Source organism: Oncorhynchus masou, chromosome 28, assembly GCF_036934945.1.
Source record: "Oncorhynchus masou masou isolate Uvic2021 chromosome 28, UVic_Omas_1.1, whole genome shotgun sequence".
In the NCBI taxonomy this organism is placed as follows: Eukaryota; Metazoa; Chordata; class Actinopteri; order Salmoniformes; family Salmonidae; genus Oncorhynchus; species Oncorhynchus masou.
The window spans coordinates 39684006-39703883 of NC_088239.1; the positions used below are offsets into that span (position 1 = coordinate 39684006).

Sequence of the window (19878 nt, forward strand, 5' to 3'; positions counted from 1 at the left end):
AAGCATTTTGAAAAGAATAATGGACAAATATTGTACAATCCAGGTGTGCAAAGCTCTTATAGACTTGTCCAGAAAGCCTCACAGCTGTAATTACTGCCAAAAATAATTCTAACGTATATTGACTCGGGTGTGAATACTTATGTAAATTAAATATTTCTGTATTTCATTTTCAAAACAATCCATAACATTTTTAGATGTATTGTGTGTAGATTTTTTTCCTTTATTTAACCAGGCAAGTCAGTTAAGAACAAATTCTTATTTTCAATGACGGCCTAGGAACAGTGGGTTAACTGCCTGTTCAGGAGCAGAGCGACAGATTTGTACCTTGTCAGCTTGGGGATTTGAACTTGCAACCTTTCGGTTACGAGTGCAACACGCTAACCACTAGGCTAACCTGCCGCCCCTAGGTGTGTGTGTGTGTGTGTGTGTGTGTGTGTGTGTGTACTTTTTTATTCACACAACAAAATGTGGAATAAGAATACTTTCTGAAGACATTTGTAACTATTAGACTGTTAATTTAGGCGAGACAGAGCACAAATTGTTCTGAGCACACACTGTATGACCATCCCTAGGCCAAGCAGACAAATATCCACTTTTGCATGTAAAATTGACCAATACAGGATGGTTAGGGGATGGTAAGAGCATGTTTGTGTGTGTTTTGTATGCTGTGTGAGTGTATATATATATATGTTACTGTATAGCTAATATCCCCCCCACCCCCCCTCTTGTCTGAAGGTGTGGAGGTGGCTCACCTGTGTCGTAACTCGGGCCAGTGTCTGGATGCTGGCAACACCCACTACTGCCGCTGCCAGGCGGGCTACATGGGCAGCTACTGCCAGGAGCAGGTGGACGAGTGCTCCCCCAACCCTTGCCAGAATGGTGCCACCTGCACAGACTACCTGGGAGGGTACAGTTGTGAGGTATATCTGCTCTAGCTAGCAAATCTGAATCAACACAAACATCAATTATTATTCATTTGTTATCATTAATTTATACAGTTAAATGCCCACTCCGTAATTCCATGCACAACAAAAATGACAGCTCCGCTACTTGGTGTGCTACAGTATAATCTCTTTCTATCAAGGGTGGTAGGGTGTCAAAAGGGTGTCAAAATTCAAGATAAAACCGTTATTATTTCATCCTTCCACAAGATATACAGTTGAAGTCGGAAGTTTACATACACTTAGATTGGAGTCATTAAAACGTGTTTTTCAACCACTCCACAAATGTCTTGTTAACAAACTATAGTTTGGCAAGTCGGTTAGGACATCTACTTTCTACAAGTCATTTTTCCAACAATTGTTTACAGAATTCACTGTATCACAATTCCAGTGGCTCAGACGTTTACATACACTAAGTTGACCATGCCTTTAAACAGCTTGGAAAATTCCAGAAAATGATGTCATGGCTTTACAAGCTTCTGGCTAATTGACATTATTTTAGTTAGTTGGAGGTGGACCTGTGGATGTATTTCAAGACCTACCTTCAAACTCAGTGCTTCTTTGCTTGACATCATGGGAAAATCTAAAAAAATCAGCCAAGACCTCAGAAAAAACATTGTGGACCTCCACAAGTCTGGTTCATTCTTGAGGGCAATTTCCAAATGCCTGAAGGCACCACGTTCATCTGTACAAACAATAGCACGCAAGTATAAATACTATGGGACCACACAGCCGTCATACCGTTCAGGCAGGAGACGCGTTCTGTCTCCTTGAGATGAATGTACTTTGGTGCAAAAAGTGCAAATCAATCCCTGAACAACAGCAAAGGACCTTGTGAAGATGCTGGAGGAAACTGGTACAAAAGTAATATATATCCACAGTAAAACGAGTCCTATATCGACGTAACCTGAAAGGCCCCTCAGCAAAGAAGAAGCCACTGCTCCAAAACCACCATTAAAAAAAGCCAGACTACGGTTTGCAACTGCACATGGGACAAAGATCGTACTTTTTGGAGAAATGTCCTCTGGTCTGATGAAACAAAAATAGTAACAACTGTTTGGCCATCGTTATGTTTGGAGGAAAAAGGGGGAGGCTTGCAAGCCGAAGAACACCATCCCAACCGTGAAGCACGGGGGTGGCAACATCATGTTGTGGGGGTGCTTTGCTACAGGAGGGACTGGTGCACTTCACAAAATAGATGGCATCATGAGGGAGGAAAATGATGTGGATATATTGAAGCAACATCTCAAGACATCAGTCAGGAAGTTAAAGCTTGGTTGTAAATGCGTCTTCCAAATGGACAATGACCCCAAGCATACTTCTAAAATTGTGGCAAAATGGTTTAAGGACAACAAAGTCAAGGTATTGGAATGGCCATCACAAAGCCCTGACCTCAATCCTATAGAAAATGTGTGGGCAGAATTGAAAAATCTTGCGCTAACAAGGAGGCCTACAAACCTGACTCAGTTACACCATCTCTGTCAGGAGGAATGGGCCAAAATTCACCCAACTTATTGTGGAAGGCTACCTGAAACATTTGACCCAAGTTAAACCATTTAAAGTCTATGCTACCAAATACTAATTGAATGTATGTAAACTTCTGACCCACTGGGAATGTGATGAAATAAATCAAAACTGAAGTAAATCATTCTCTGTAGTATTATTAAGTGGTGATCCTAACTGACCTAAGACAGGGACTTTTTACTAGGATTAAATGTCAGGAATTGTAAAAAAAAAAAAAACAGAGTTAAAATGTATTTTGTTAAGGTGTATGTAAACTTCCGACTTCAACTGTTGTCCCAACACAAATCTAGGGTTGCTAGAGACGCGACCCAGTCATTCAGTCTTTTTGTTCTGTATCTTTGGACGTGGCCCAGTCGTTCGTTCTAAATGTTCCATTGCCATACTGGCTGGCAGCGTTCTTATCCCTTATTTGCTAGCTAGCCAACTACGGCTAATGAGGCATGATTTCACCTGACATAGAAAATGTGATCATTTGTCAGGACACTATTGTTCAGAGGAGCTAGCCAACAACAAAGCTACAGTAATACAATCACTTCAAACTGAAGCTGGAAAGACTGCAAATTACTTTTTTCAATATCTTTTTTTGTATATATCCATAAAAATGATGCCAGCTGATTCCAGATTTTGACTGGCTGAGAAACGCTGTCTTCCTGTCTGTTTCGTCCTGACCCCTGACATGTTCATTACGATGGGACAGCAGGAGATTGAATTTCAATATTGAAACAGTGTTGCAAATGTTGGAGAGATAGATATCAATGTTTATACAAATATCTGCTGTTGAAAGCAAAATGTTGGTTTAAAAGAAATGTGTGATAATGTCTAATGCTTTTTATAGTTGAGATCAAGAATTCTGGAAACTTTCAATAAATTCCCAGATTATCCAGAAATCCAGGTTGGAAATCCGGAATCCTCCAACCACGATTTTGGGAAAATCTGGGAATTTATTGAAAGTTTCCAGAATTTTGCAACCCTACTCAAGGGAGACCTGGTCCATACACTTGATATTAGAACAGTGTGAAAGTAGAGCAATGCTGGGTATCTTGAATCGTGTTTTAAGATAGTACGTAATTTCTCTGGTATTTGAATGGTTTTGGTCCGGTTTGTCTCTGTCAGTGTCTTCCTGGGTACCACGGGGTGAACTGCTCCAAGGAGATCAACGAATGTCTGTCTCAGCCCTGTCAGCACGGGGGCACCTGCATCGACCTCATAAACACCTACAAATGCTCCTGTCCCAGAGGAACACAAGGTACACATTAGCACACACACACACACACACACCAGCCATCTCATAAAAATCTCTATGAAGCTCTCATCCGTCTACAGTCTACCACTGAAAAACAAGCACAGAACAGTTAGTAGCAGCATATTAGTCATGTAGAACCATGCAGTAGTAGTGGAGCTCTATGCTAAATTACATAGAATTAGATGTAATCATGTTCTTCCGTATTTACTGCTTATTCCCTCCTGATTCCGGGAGTCCTCCAACCTGGATTTCAAGATAATCTGGAAATGTCTTGAAAGTTTCCAGAATTGTGCAACCCTACTCAAGGAAAACCTGGTCCATACACTTGATATTATACAAATGATGGGTCTAATCCTGAATGCTAATCCCCAACCCACCCTTTCCCCAGGCATTCACTGTGAGATCAACCTGGATGACTGCAACCCCTCTACAGACCCTCTGACCAATGAGCCCAAGTGTTTCAACAAGGGTCAGTGTGTGGACAGAGTGGGGGGCTACCACTGCATGTGCCCCGCTGGCTATGTAGGGGAGCGCTGCGAGGGTGACGTCAACGAGTGCCTGTCGGACCCCTGCGACCTGCGAGGCTCCTACAACTGTGTCCAGCTCCGCAACAGCTACCGCTGCGAGTGTCGCACTGGATACACAGGTACTGACCATACCCTACGCACCTCAAATAAATTGGATTATTCTGTATTTATGACCGATTGACACAACAATGCAAAAAACACATTGTCCACACATTTGTAATGTACATAAATAACACACATCATTCTCGCTCTCTCTTCTCAACTCCAGGCCAGCGCTGTGACAAGGTGTTTGATGGCTGTAAGGGGAGACCATGTAGGAACGGAGGAATGTGTGCAGTGGCCAGTAACAACCCCGACGGATTCATCTGCAAATGCCCACCGGTGAGCACATTTACATTTTAGTCATTTAACAGACAATCTCATCCAGAGCAGTAGTCAGTGCTTACATTTTTGTACTGCTCCCCGTGGAAATCAAACCTACAACCCTGGCATTGCAAGCGCCTTGCTCTACCAACTGAGCCACACTCCACTGACCAGACAACAAACTGTGGACCTCACCCTGGCCATAATGGCAACATGTTCCCCATATAGAGAAAAGGGAATAGGGTGACATTTGGACAGCCCCTAGTTCCCTATGTATTTATAGCCACAATCTCATTAAGCATCATTATTTATGTGTTTGATTCACTTTCAGTCTCTTTTTTCTATATCTTTGTGGAAAGGGAGCGGTTTGGCAATGCAAAGTAAATGTGTGTACCAACAGACTGTTTTAAGGTACAACCTCATTTCACCGATCTCTGTCTATCCAGGGTTACACAGGCTCCTCCTGCGAATACGACTCACGCTTCTGTGGTAGCCTCAACTGCAGAAATGGTGGCACCTGTGTCTCTGGCCACCTGAGCCCTCGTTGCTTGTGCCCCACGGCTTTTACCGGCCCTGAGTGCCAGACTCCCACGAACAGCCCCTGCAACGTCAACCACTGCTACAACGGGGGCACTTGCCAGAGAACCCCCGATGCACCCTTCTTCCACTGCAGCTGCCCGAACAACTTCAATGGCCTGCTCTGCCACATCCTTGATTACTCCTTTTCCGGTGGGTTCGGCCGGGACATCACACCACCACCCGAGGTAGAGGTGAGCTGCGAGATCCCGCAGTGCGACGAGTGGGCGGGCAACCACATCTGTGACTCGCTGTGCAACAACCACGCCTGCGGCTGGGACGGTGGCGACTGCTCGCTCAACTTCGATGACCCATGGCAGAACTGCTCGGCAGCTCTGCAGTGCTGGCGGTACTTCAATGACGGGAAGTGCGACGAGCAGTGCAAAAGCCCTGGGTGTCTCTACGACGGCTTCGACTGCCAGGGACAGGAGGGACAGTGCAAGTGAGTCTCAGTCCGGCTCGAATTCCTATATCCTGTGTTCCATCTCAACCTCTCACTATCTCACTATGCCCAGTCTCAAACCTGTTTCACTCTCAGATGATTTATTAAAACATATTAAACCATGTAAGAAGGATGATATGTTGTGTTTGTAAGAATAATGAACATTGTCTACTTCCAACTCCTTACAAGTCTACCTATGCAAGTAATCTTTTCTAACCTACCTAGTTTTTTATCTACATGGTGACCTCATCCAAGTCCTCTGTCTTTAGTTAACTTAAGTGCTAATCCTAATATTGACCATGATAATCTCCCCAGCCCGCTGTATGACCAGTACTGTAAGGACCACTACGCGGACGGCCACTGCGACCAGGGCTGTAACAACGCAGAGTGCGAGTGGGACGGCCTGGACTGCGCCAACAACATGCCCGAGAAGCTAGCTGACGGCCACCTGGTCCTTGTGGTCCACATCCCCCCCGAGCAGCTAAAAAATGGTTTGTCCACGTTCCTCCGTGAGCTCAGCAGCGTTTTGCACACCAATGTGGTGTTCCGGCGCGACGCAAACGGAGAGCCCATGGTGTTCCCCTACTATGGCAGTGAGCAGGAGCTGGCCAAGCACAACGTGAAGCGTTCCACCGACAGCTGGGCGGTTGTGCCGGCCAACATGCTCGGCCAGGTGAAGGAGAGCGTAGGGTCCATGGTGAACCTGCCCCGCCAGCGCCGAGAATTGGACCTCATGCAGGTCAAAGGGTAGATACACACACTTGTTAATTTTGTTATACATTGATTGCTCAGTCACACGCATTCAATGATGCACACACGAATGCACCCACAGTCGCTCGCTCACTCACTCGCTCACTCACTCAGACATTACTTGTTGAGTCTTTCCAAAGAATTTTCCTTAGATTAGATATTTGAGAGGAGAGTCAGAAGTTGACCTGATTGGTCAAGTGAATCCTTTCCTTCCCTATTATTGGTTGAATTAACTCCCCTTCTCTGATAGGTCGGTGGTATACCTGGAGATTGATAACCGCCAGTGCTACCAGCAGTCCACGGAATGCTTCCAGAGCGCCACCGACGTCGCCGCGTTCCTGGGAGCGCTGGCCTCCAGCGGGAACCTCAATGTTCCTTACATCGAGGCAGTCACCAGTAAGTACCAACACACAGTCTCTCAAGCTGAAATACTCTCCATTAAAAAATATCTCTCCTTCATAAAATATGACTATGAAAATAGGCTAATAACTGCTTGTGATTTAGATGATGATGGTGACTTTATATGTATCCATTAGGAAAAATGTGTGTCATACAGCATGCCAATATACAGATATTCACAGACCGACGTAGAGCACATACAGTTGAAGTCGGACGTTTACATACACCTTAGCCAATTACATTTAAACTCAGTTTTTCACAATTCCTGACATTTAATCATAGTAAAAATCCCCTGTCTTTGTGTTAGTATCACCACTTTATTTTAAGAATGTGAATTGTCAGAATAATAGTAGAGAGAGTGATTTATTTGAGCTTTTATTTCTTTCATCACATTCCCAGTGGGTCAGAAGTTTACATACACTCAATTAGTATTTTTTAGCATTGCCTTTACATTGTTTAACTTGGGTCAAACGTTTCGGGAAGCCTTACGCAAGCTACCCACAATAAGTTGGGTGAATGTTAGCCCATTCCTCCTGACAGAGCTGGTGTAACTGAGTCAGGTTTGTAGGCCTCCTTGCTCGCACACGCTTTTTCAGATCTGCCCACACATTTTCTATAGGATTGAGGTCAGGGCTTTGTGATGGCCACTCCAATACCTTGACTTTGTTGTCCTTAAGTCATTTTGCCACAACTTTGGAAGTATGCTTGGGGTCATTGTCCATTTGGAAGACCCATTTGCGACCAAGCTTTTACTTCTTGACTGCTGTCTTGAGATGTTGCTTCAATATATCCACATCATTTTCCTCCCTCATGATGCCATCTATTTTGTGAAGTGCACCAGTCCCTCCTGCAGCAAAGCACCCCCACAACATGATGCTACCACCACCGTGCTTGTGTCATGCACAAAGTAAATGTCCTAACCCACTTGCCAAAACTATAGTTTGTTAACAAGAAATTTGTGGATTGGTTGAAAAACGAGTTTAATGACTCCGACCTAAGGGTAAACTTCCGACTTCAACTGTAAGAATTACATACATAGTACAACAGTAGTCCCCATTCTGACATGCTGTACTCTCCCTGCCCCTCTCTCCCAGGTGTGCTGCCCACCCCTGCATCCTCTGAGCTATACCCAATGTACGTGGTGTTCCTGGGGCTGGCTGTACTAGGCTTCATCTGCCTGGGGGTGCTGGTGTCACGTAAACGCCGACGGGAGCACGGACAGCTCTGGTTCCCTGAGGGCTTCAAAGTTTCTGAGCCCAGCAAGAAGAAACGCAGAGAGCCCGTAGGAGAGGACTCTGTGGGACTCAAGTATGTGTGTGTGTACGTGTGTGTGTGTGTGTTTTCATGTGTGGCTATCTAACTTGTCTTTCCTATGTCCATCAGGCCACTGAAGAACATTTTGGACATTTCTCTGATGGACGACAGCCAGAATGGATTGTGGGGAGAGGAGGAGCCAGACTCGAGACGCTTTAGGGTAAGAGAGCATCTGAAACCTACACAGGCCATGTACAACCACTAAATGTATAAAATTGTGAACACATCTGGAAATTGTTGAATTAATGTTAAATACATAAACACATAATTGCCTTTGCCTACAATTTTTATTTTATTTTTATTTTACTAGGCAAGTCAGTTAAGAACAAATTCTTATTTTCAATGACGGCCTAGGAACAGTGTGTTAACTGCCTGTTCAGGGGCAGAACGACAGATTTGTACCTTGTCAGCTCAGGGATTTGAACTTGCAACCTTTTGATTACTAGTCCAACGCTCTAACCACTAGGCTACCCTGCCGCCCCACATAATGTGTATTGTGTGGTCACAGAGATTGTGTTGCCCTGTATTCGTTTAAAAAAATATATATTTTGTACGATAGTTGATGGACCATGTTTGTCTCTGTGTTAGTTTGAGGAGCAGGCCGTGTTGGACCTAGATGACCGCACTGACCACAGACAGTGGACCCAGCAACACCTGGACGCGGCTGACCTGCGGATCCCTTCCATCGCCCCCACGCCTCCCCAGGGAGAGATCGAGAATGACTGCATGGACGTCAATGTCCGAGGCCCAGGTGTGCGAGGATCTCCCTCTGCTCTTTTTTATCTCTATATACAGTACCAGTCAAAAGTTTGGACACATCTACTCATTCCAGGGTTTTTCTTTATTTTTACTATATAATAATAGTGAAAACATCAAAACTATGAAATAACACACATGGAATCATGTAGTAACCAAAAAGTGTTAAACAAATCAAAATATATTGGAGATTCTTCAAAGTTGCCACCCTTTGCCTTGATGACAGCTTTGCACACTCTTGGCATTCTCTCAACCAGTTTTATGGGGTCGTCACCTGGAATGCATTTAAATTAACAGGTGTGCTTTGGAAATTCTTTCATTAATGCGTTTGAACCAATCAGTTGTGTTGTGACAAGGTAGGAGTGGAATACAGCAGATTCAGCAGACTCTATTTGGTTAAATACCAAGTCCATATTATGGCAAGAACAGCTCAAAAAAGCAAAGAGAAATGACAGTCCGTCATTACTTTAAGACAGGAAGGTCAGTAAATCCGGAAATTGTCAAGAACTTGTCAAGAAGTTTCTTCAATTTCAGTTGCAAAATCCATCAAGCGCTATGAAAACTGGCTCTCATGAGGACCGCCATTGGAAAGGAAGACCCAGAGTTACCTCTGCTGCAAAGGATAAGTTCACTAGAGTGACCAGCTTTAGAAATTTCAGCCCAAATAAATGCTTCACAGAGTTCAAGTAACAGACACATCTCAACATCAACTGTTTAGAGGGGACTGCGTCAATCAGGCCTTCATGGTTGAATTGCTGCAAAGAAACACTACTAAAGGACATCAATAAGAACAAGAGACTTGCTTGGGCCAAGAAACACGATCAATGGACATTAGACCTGTGGAAATCTGTCCTTTGTTCTAGAGTCCAAATTTGAGATATTTGGTTCCAACCGCTGTCTTTGTGAGCCACAGAGTAGGTGAACGGATGATATCTCCACATGTGTAGTTCCCACCGTGAAGCATGGAGGAGGAGGTGTGATGGTGTGGGGATGCTTTGCTGGTGACACTGTCAGTGATTTATTTCGAATTCAAGGCACACTTAACCAACATGGCTACCACAGCATTCTGTAGCGATATGCCATCCCATCTGGTTTGCGATTAGTGGGACTATCATTTGTTTTTCAACAGGACAATGACCCAACACACCTCCAGCCTGTGTAAGGGCTATTTGACCAAGGACCGTGATGGAGTGCTTCATCAGATGACCTGGCCTCCACAATCACCCGACCTCAACCAAATTGAGATGGTTTGGGATGAGTTGGACAGCAGAGTGAAGGAAGAGCAGCCAACACGTGCTCAGCATATGTGGGAACTCCTTCAATACTGTTGTAAAAGCATTCCAGGTGAAGCTGGTTGAGAAAATTCCAAGAATGTGCAAAGCTGTCATCAAGGCAAAGGGTGGCTTCTTTGAAGAATCTCAAAATATAAAATATATTTTGATTTGTTTAACACTTTTTTGGTTACTACATGATTCCATGTGTTTTTTCAAAACCCTTGAATTAGTAGGTGTGTCCAAACTTTTGAATGGTACTGTATACATTCACTCCCTTTCCTCTCTTCTCTCTCTGTCTCTCAATTCAATTTATGGGATTTATTGGCATGGGAAACATATGTTTACATTGCCAAAGCAAGTGAAATAGATAATAGTATTTACAAAGGTGTTTGTTCTTCACTGGTTGTCCTTTTCTTGTGGCAACAGGTCACAAATCTTGCTGCTGTGATGGCACACTGGTATTTCAACCAATAGATATGGGAGTTTATCCAGTTTTATTCTTTGTGTGTCTGTGTAATCTGAGGGAAATTAATTCAGCAAAAAAGGAAAGGACCCCGTCTTTCAAAGATAATTCGTAAAAATCCAAATAACTTCACAGATCTTCATTGTAAAGGGTTTAAACACTGTTTTCCATGCTTGCTCAATGAACCATAAACAATTAATGAACATGCACCTGTGGAACAGTCGTTAAGACACTAACAACTTACAGACGGTAGGCAATTATGTTATGAAAACTTAGGACACTAAAGAGGCCTTTCCACTGACTCTGAAAAACACCAAAAGAAGATGCCCAGGGTCCCTGCTCATCTGCGTGACTTTGCCTTTATTTTGGTTTGTTTGTCAATTAGGGTGTGCAGGGTGAACACATGGTCTGTCGTACGGTAATTTGGTAAAAAGCCAATTTGGCATTTGCTCAGTACATTTGCTCAGTACATTTTTTGCTGAGGAAATGTACGAGTCTGCTGTTAATGATAATGCAGAGGATTTTCCCAAGATTGCTGTTGACGCATATCCCATGGTAGTTTGTCTCCACTTTTGTGGATTGGGGTGATCAGTCCTGGTTCCGAATATTGTGGAATATGCCAGAGCTGAGGATGATGTTAACCTCTAGCGTCGAGCAATCCCATATCCGGGAGCGTAATCATAGCCTCAAGCTCATTAGCATAACGCAACGTTAACTATTCATGAAAATCGCAAATGAAATGAAATAAATATATTGGCTCACAAGCTTAGCCTTTTGTTAACAACACTGTCATCTCAGATTTTCAAAATATGCTTTTCAACCATAGCTACACAAGCATTTGTGTAAGAGTATTGATAGCTAGCATAGCATTAAGCCTAGCATTCAGCAGGCAACAATTTCACAAAAACAAGAAAAGCATTCAAATAAAATCATTTACCTTTGAAGAACTTCGGATGTTTTCAATGAAGAGACTCCAAAAATATTATTTGTGTAGGAGAAATCGCTCCGTTTTGTGCATCACGTTTGGCTAAGAAAACCCCCTGAAAATTCAGTCATTACAACTCCAAACTTTTTTCCAAATGAACTCCATAATATCGACAGAAACATGGCAAACGTTGTTTAGAATCAATCCTCAAGGTGTTTTTCACATATCTATTCGATGATAAATCATTCGTGTCAGTTGCCTTTCTCCTCTGAACCTAATGGAAAAGTGGACGCAGCTGGAGATTGCGCAATAATTTCGATGGAGGACCCCAAGCGGACACCTGGTAAATGTAGTCTCTTATGGTCAATCTTCCAATGATATGCTTACAAATACGTCACAATGCTGCAGACACCTTGGGGAAACGACAGAAAGTGTAGGCTCATTCCTGGCGCATTCACAGCCGTATAAGGAGACATTGGAACACAGCGCATTCAAAATCTGGGGCATTTCCTGTATGAAATTTCATCTTGGTTTCGCCTGTAGCATTAGTTCTGGGGCACTCACAGATAATATCTTTGCAGTTTTTGGAAACGTCAGAGTGTTTTCTTTCCAAAGCTGTCAATTATATGCATAGTCGAGCATCTTTTTGTGGCAAAATATCTTGTTTAAAACGGGAACGTTTTTTTATCCAAAAATTAAAAGAGCGCCCCCTATATCGAAGAAGTTAAAGAGTTTAAGTATAGCCAATTGGAATTTGTGGTCTGTATATTTTATCATTTCATTTAGGATACCATCAACCCCACAGGCCTTTTGGGGTTGGAGGGTTTGTATATTTTTGTCCTGTAGTTCATTCAATGTAATTGGAGAATCCAGTGTAGTCTTTAATAGTTGATTCTACGATTTTTATTTGATCATGTATATGTTTTTGCTGTTTGTTCCTTTTTATTGAGCCAAAAAGATTGGAGAAGTGGTTTATCCATACATCTCGTGTTGTTGTTTGTTTTGGAGTTTTCCAGTTTTCCAGTTTTCCCAGAAGTGGTGAGATTCTATGGATTCTTCAATTACATTGGGCTGATTTCTGACGTATCGTTTTAGTGATTCACCATAGTGAAGGCGTAGGCTCAGGTTTTCTGGGTCTCTATGTTTATGGTTAGACAGGTTTCTCAATTTCTTCGGTATTCTTCATCAAACTATTTGTCATTGCTGTTCATTTTCTTAGGTTGTCTGCTTTACATTTTTAGATTTGGTAGGGAAGCTGAGAGGTCAAATATACTGTTTAGGTTTGCTACTGCCAAGTATTCACCTTCATTATTACAGCTAAACATTTTGTCCAGGTTGTCTAGAAGGGATTGAATTTGTTATTGCCTAATTGTTTTTTGGTAGATGTCTACACTATTTTCCTTCCGTCTATAGCATTCGTTAATATTATTCAGTTCCTATGGCTTTGATGCCTCATGATTGGGCAAAGCTCTGTTCAAGGAGTGTGATTTTGCTGTGATCTGATAAAGGTGTCACTGGACTGACTGAACGCTCTGAGAGACTCTGGGTTGAGGTCAGTGATAAAGTAGTCTACAGTACTACTGCCAAGAGATGAGCTATATATGTACCTACCATAAGAGTCCCCTTGAAGCCTACCGTTGACTTTGTACTTACCCATCGTCCGACAGAGCTGCAGGAGTTGTGACCCGTTTTTGTTGGTTATGTTGTTGCAGTTGTGCCAAGTGGGCATGTGGGGGAGGGAATGCTGTCACCTCCAGGTAGGTGTTTGTCACCCTGTGTGCTGACAGTGTCAGGTTCTTGTCCAGTTCTGGCATTTCGGTCGCCACAGACTAGTACATGTCCCTGGGCCTGGAAATGGTTGATATCACCCTCTGGGATGGAGTAGCTGGAAGACGTCTGATATGGGGGGCCTATATGTGACACTAGTGACACTATATGCTTTATCTTGGCCAGGTCGCAATTGTAAATGAGAACTTGTTCTCAACTTGCCTACCTGGTGAAATAAAAAAATAAATTAAAAAAATATATATATACAGTGCCTTGCGAAAGTATTCGGCCCCCTTAAACTTTGCGACCTTTTGCCACATTTCAGGCTTCAAACATAAAGATATAAAACTGTATTTTTTTGTGAAGAATCAACATCAAGTGGGACACAATCATGAAGTGGAACGACATTTATTGGATATTTCAAACTTTTTTAACAAATCAAAAACTGAAAAATTGGGCGTGCAAAATTATTCAGCCCCCTTAAGTTAATACTTTGTAGCGCCACCTTTTGCTGCGATTACAGCTGTAAGTCGCTTGGGGTATGTCTCTATCAGTTTTGCACATCGAGAGACTGAAATTATTTCCCATTCCTCCTTGCAAAACAGCTCTAGCTCAGTGAGGTTGGATGGAGAGCATTTGTGAACAGCAGTATATCTTTATGTTTGAAGCCTGAAATGTGGCAAAAGGTCGCAAAGTTCAAGGGGGCTGAATACTTTCGCAAGGCACTGTATATATAGTGTCTCTGTCATACCCCAATGTCACATGACTTGTTTAGAAGTAACATTAAAGATGTCCTCCAGTGATACAAAAAATGTTTAATCCTGTTGAAATGGGATATCCCACGTATAAATAAATTGAAAGTGCACACACTAAAGGGTAAATAAATATGTTGTGAGAAAAGTTATGTTTGTTAGACACAACTGCAAACTCAATGAGTTGGTCTGATGGAAATTTGTGATGATATTGGCCTCCCCCCTTGTTTGAGGAGCAATAACTAAAACAAAAGAGGAAAGGCCCACACCCCCATGCCCACCTATTGTTAAGTAAATCAGGTGTTAAGTGAGGTGAAAAGGAGACTGGAGTGCCACTCAGTATTTGCCCTTTGTCCTAATGTGTGTTTTTTCTCTCTATCTAATTCCCATCTCTCAGATGGTTTCACTCCTCTAATGATCGCATCGTGCAGCGGAGGAGGCTTGGAGACGGGGAACAGTGAGGAGGAGGAGGACCCTTCGGCTGAGATCATCTCTGACTTCATCTACCAGGGCGCCAACCTGCACAACCAGACGGACCGCACAGGCGAGACCGCTCTTCACCTGGCCGCCCGCTACGCCCGTTCCGACGCCGCCAAGCGACTGCTGGAGTCCACCGCCGACGCCAATGTCCAGGACAACATGGGGCGCACTCCACTGCATGCCGCTGTCGCTGCAGACGCACAAGGAGTCTTCCAGGTACCAGAGTTCTCTATACTACTACAGTACTCTAGTAGTGCTACATACTTAGCATAGTGCTACTCTGAAATACTAAATACATTCATTTTATATGCCACTTTTCATTTGTGGACTATCAAAATGCTTTTCTATAGCATGTGCAAAACGGTGCATTTCCGTGAATTGAAAATGCTATTATATACACACAATGCCATATGTAGCATTCCCTATTACCAGTTAAGCATTTGGACTTTCCTCTCAGATTTAGCCTTTTGTCTAAAGGTGTCTGTCTTTTCGTTCAGATTCTGATCCGGAACCGGGCAACTGATCTTGACGCCCGCATGCATGATGGAACAACTCCTCTGATCCTGGCTGCCCGATTGGCTGTGGAAGGCATGGTGGATGAGCTTATCAACTGCCATGCTGATGCCAACGCCATCGATGACTTTGGTAGGTTACAGGCTGTCCACACTGACACGAGCATTCCAAAATAAATGTAGAAATCTATATTATTCAATTATTGCACCCACACTGCGCGCGCCAACGAACGTCTGCGTCGCCAAGCGCTAAAATAGAAGTCAGTTCTATTTGTGACACAGATTGCGCTGCAAGTCCTGCCTCTCCCATCTCCTCATTGGTTTATAGAAGCAGGTACCCACGTGCCATCTCCTCATTGGTTATACCCACGTGGGTGACTGAAGATGTCAGTGGCGGTAATGCACCTAATTTATGAAAGTTGCCAATCACAATAGAAGGTTAAGAGAAGAAAAGGCCTGGAAGGATGAGAAATTACTAGAAACGATTCAGTTATGTGTGGAATAATTTGTGGAGGAGAGGACCTTGTGCATTTCAGGTAAAATAACAACTCAATGTTTATATCCCAGGACAAATAGCTAACAACAGCAAGCTATCTAAATATTTTAACCTGCGTGTCGTGATCGCGTTTGGTGGAATACACTTATGCACGATGGCGCACGCGCGCGCAGCCGGTTTGGGTTCCGTGTTGCACTGAATTTACTTTGGTTCTGTTCACATCATATCTTCCACACAGTGTACTAAGGGAATGGGTGTAATTTGAGATTTGCCCTTAACCTCTAGTGACACCCCATCCCGTGAACTGGACCATTGTAATCATCTGACACTAATTAGCATAATGCAACGGACATAAACATTCCGAGAAAATATTCCTATTCCTGAAAATCACATATTGAGACACAGCTTAGCCTTTTGTTAATCACCCTGTCATCTCAGATTTTCAAAATATGCTTTACAGCCAAAGCTAGCCAAGCATTTGTATAAGTTTATCGATAGCCTAGCATAGCATTTTGTCCAGCTAGCAGCAGGTAACTTGGTCACGGAAATCAGAAAAGCAATCAAATTAAATCGTTTACCTTTGATGAGCTTCGGATGTTTTCACTCACGAGACTCCCAGTTAGATAGCAAATGTTCCTTTTTCCCAAAAATATTATTTTTGTAGGCGAAATAGCTCCGTTTGTTCTTCACGTTTGGCTGAGAAATCGCCCGGAAATTGCAGTCACGAAAACAGCGAAAAATATTCCAAATTAGCTCCATAATATCGACAGAATCATGGCAAGTGTTGTTTATAATCAATCCTCAAGGTGTTTTTCAAATATCTATTCGATAATATATCAACCGGGACTGGTGGCTTCTTCGTAGGAGAAAGAGAAACAATGGCCGCATTTGTCCTTTACGCACCAACCACTATGAGAGACTTCAGCTGACCACTGACGCAATGTTGACGTTCAGGCTCATTTTTAAAAATAAAAGCCTGAAACTATGTATTGTGACACTTGACACATTAGGGAAGCCATAGAAAAAGTAATCTGGTTGATAGCCCATTCACCGCTCAATAGGGACGCATAGGAACGCAGAGCCTTCTAAATAAGAGTCCCTTCCTGTTTGGATTTTTCTTAGGCTTTCACCTGCAACATCAGTTCTGTTATACTCACAGACAATATTTTACAGTTTTGGAAACTTTAGATTGTTTTCTATCCTAAGCTGTAAATTATATGCATATTCTAGCATCTTGTGCTGACAAAATATCCCGTTTACTACGGGAACGTTATTTTTCCAAAAATGAAAATTCTGCCCCCTAGTCACAAAAGGTCAACCGGCTGACCCATCTTCATGGACTATGGCCCTCATGGTCTAGGAATGTGCAGGTTATTTGCTTTTGCATTAAATGATCCATCCTTTTATTTATTTTTATTTATTATCCAGGTAAATCTGCCCTTCATTGGGCTTCAGCTGTCAACAACGTGGATGCTGCCATGGTGTTGTTGAAGAATGGCGCCAACAAAGACATGCAGAACAATAAGGTAAAAAACATGGATAACACAAACATGGCTCTTATATATCACACTAGTTGACCCACTAGTGAAACTACTATTTGCCAACTTGTGTAGTTGTGTGTAATTGTTATATGCTCAATGGTGTATTTCGAAATGTTGGAAAAAAATACTAAACGCTCATTGTGGTGCAATGCCATTCCAGTTAATGCCACCATTGTTCAAGGGATCGAAGAATAATCTCAATCGAATGTAAAAAAAAGTATTGTATAAACATTTTCTCACACACTGTTTGCTGTCTCTCTAGGAGGAAACTCCTCTCTTTCTGGCAGCCAGAGAGGGCAGTTATGAGACGGCCAAGGTACTGCTGGAGCACTTTGCCAACCGTGAGATCACCGACCACCTGGACCAGCTGCCCCGGGACATCGCCCAGGAGCGAATGCACCATGACATCATCCGTCTGCTCGATGAATACAACCTGGTGAGGAGCCCAGGGCTCCGTAATGGGACCCTGAGCGCCACTAACCTGTCTCCTCCTCTGTGCTCCCCCAACGGATACCTGGGCAGCCTCAAGCCCACCGCCCCGGGCAAGAAGGTCCGCAAGCCAGGCTCTGGAGGGAAGGATGGTGGCAAAGATATGAGGATACGGAAGAAGAAGTCCCTGGACGGGAAGGGCAGTCTGCTGGACAGCTCAGCCGTTCTCTCGCCCGTCGACTCCCTGGAGTCGCCCCACGGGTACCTGTCCGACGTGGCGTCGCCACCAATGACATCGCCATTCCAGCAGTCTCCGCCCATGTCGTTCAACCACCTGCAAGGCAGTGGAGACAGCCACGTGGGTCAGATGGGCATGGGCAAGGGGCAGGACATGGGGCATATGCCCTTTGACCCGAACCCTCCCCGCCTGTCCCACCTGCCTGTTTCCAGCCCCGGCAGCCAGGGAACCATCACTATGGCCATGGGCGGAGCTGGGGGAAGAGGACAGTGTGATTGGCACTCCAGGATACACCCGGGTCTCGGGCAGCAGGGTGGCTTTAACCAAGGCCTTCCCATGTCCCACGGTATGATGGCTCCCCTCCGCGGGGTCCCCACCGCCACTTTGTCCCGGATCATGGGCTACCAGGGCCTGCAGACCAGCCACCTGGGCACGCCGCCCCACCTCATGCAGCAGATGCACTCCCGGCAGAACCTGCAGCTCCAGCACCAGAACTCCAACTCCACCACGGCTGGCCAGGTCCTGAGCCAGAGTTTCCTGAGCAGCGAGCTGAGCGGCTCGGACCTGCAGCAGGGCAACGGGGTGGGTCGCTCGGTCCCCATCCACACCATCCTCCCCCAGGAGACCCAGATTATCGGCACACAGTTCCTCACCCCACCCTCCCAGCACAGCTATTCCAGCCCAATAGACAACACACCCAGTCACCAGCTGCAGGTGCCTGACCACCCCTTTCTAACTCCCTCCCCCGGATCCCCTGACCAATGGTCCAGCTCCTCTCCACATTCCAATATGTCTGATTGGTCAGAGGGCATCTCCAGTCCTCCAATGAGTTTGCATTCTCAGATGGGACTTATCCCTAACCAGTTTAAGTAGAGTGGACAGAAGAACTCGTCAATATGAAAACAAAATAAAAAATACTTTTAATTGGACAGTGGACAAGAACATTGGACCTGACTGAAGATTCTCCTTTTTTATTACCAATTTTTATACTAACGACAAGAACTGTTTTTTATTTTTTATTTATGTACTTTTTTGACATGATATAAAGAAGATGCTTTTATATTTCTGCTTTTTTTAAATTGGAAGGGAACCTGGGCTGTGTGTGCGGGGAGATTGGGGACAGGGCGTCAGGAAAGGAGTATGTCTTTCTACAGTGACGCAAAAGCTACTGACTATGCGAACACTGGCTATTTATTGGTGTCTTATGTTGCTCTCATCACTGGATCGTGCACCAATTTTCACTGTTTTATTTTGGGAGTGGATTGTCATTATGATGTTTTGTATAATATATTTTTCAGGGGAATGTTTGTTGTAAAAGTTCCAGTATTAATTGATTAGATGCATAACCTCATCTTTTTTTAACTGAAGCAAGTTTGTTACTGAACTACAATCCATTAAGTCTTAACACTGAGTATGCGCTAGAGGATGGATGATCGAACCTGTGTCTTAAAGTGTGTCCAAAATGCCACCCCTGTCAGTTTAACGGTTGTTGTCTGCGGTAAAATTAGTTTGGGGGATTAGAATGGGGCCAGATGAGTCCCACTGGGAAACTGTGTTAACTGAAAGTGCAACGGTAAGTTCATCCAGGACATGAGAACATAAAGACAAATTACATCTTACACATGCCTTATTCTACAATGGTGTGTCACTGTTATTTTGCTCCTTTGAAGACAAAAATGTCATCTTTGGTGAGATTCCCAGTGAGTATCCTCTAAATGGAGGATGCTTTTTGTGTGTGTATGAGAGAAAGGAGGTAGTTCTTGTGTGTTTGATGACATCACCTGCGCTTTGTGGGGAGCATGGTATAGGTGTCTGTTATGTCACATTTATAAACTAGATCAGAGATAAGTGTTTTAAGAAATGTCATTCAATGGTCTATGGACATGCAATGTTTGCAAACAAAAAGTATTTCCTGTCAAATATCTTCTTGATTCAATAAAGGGCATTGTTAAGCTTGCAGTTATGGATTACATTTTATTATTTATTAACGGTTACATTCACACAATAATGTGATTGACTAACCACAATAGATGAATAAACGGTTTGATTAGAACGTTTCCGTAATAATCCTGTTTTACATGGACACATCTGAAATCAGGCTACCTGATGGGACTTTGATAAATGCTTTAAATTTCATTGTAGCCTATAGATATGAAATAGATTTTT

At 43.5% G+C, this 19878-nt stretch overlaps 1 protein-coding gene across 3 annotated transcripts in view; it reads left to right on the forward strand.

The window, feature by feature from the left end:
- Window positions 1–19671, forward strand: part of LOC135517564 (neurogenic locus notch homolog protein 1-like) — a 68030-nt gene extending 48359 nt beyond the window's left edge. For all 3 annotated transcript variants that reach the window (XM_064941975.1, XM_064941977.1, XM_064941976.1), the window contains 14 exons: window positions 736–920; window positions 3579–3711; window positions 4097–4354; window positions 4504–4616; window positions 5045–5616; window positions 5932–6363; window positions 6617–6762; window positions 7860–8073; window positions 8149–8239; window positions 8668–8830; window positions 14414–14712; window positions 14994–15141; window positions 16933–17030; window positions 17308–19671. In XM_064941975.1, the coding sequence (XP_064798047.1) occupies window positions 736–920; window positions 3579–3711; window positions 4097–4354; window positions 4504–4616; window positions 5045–5616; window positions 5932–6363; window positions 6617–6762; window positions 7860–8073; window positions 8149–8239; window positions 8668–8830; window positions 14414–14712; window positions 14994–15141; window positions 16933–17030; window positions 17308–18585 (4130 nt within the window). In that variant the 3' untranslated portion in view covers window positions 18586–19671. The remainder of the gene's footprint in view (window positions 1–735; window positions 921–3578; window positions 3712–4096; window positions 4355–4503; window positions 4617–5044; window positions 5617–5931; window positions 6364–6616; window positions 6763–7859; window positions 8074–8148; window positions 8240–8667; window positions 8831–14413; window positions 14713–14993; window positions 15142–16932; window positions 17031–17307) is intronic.
- Window positions 19672–19878: the final 207 nt, after the last annotated feature.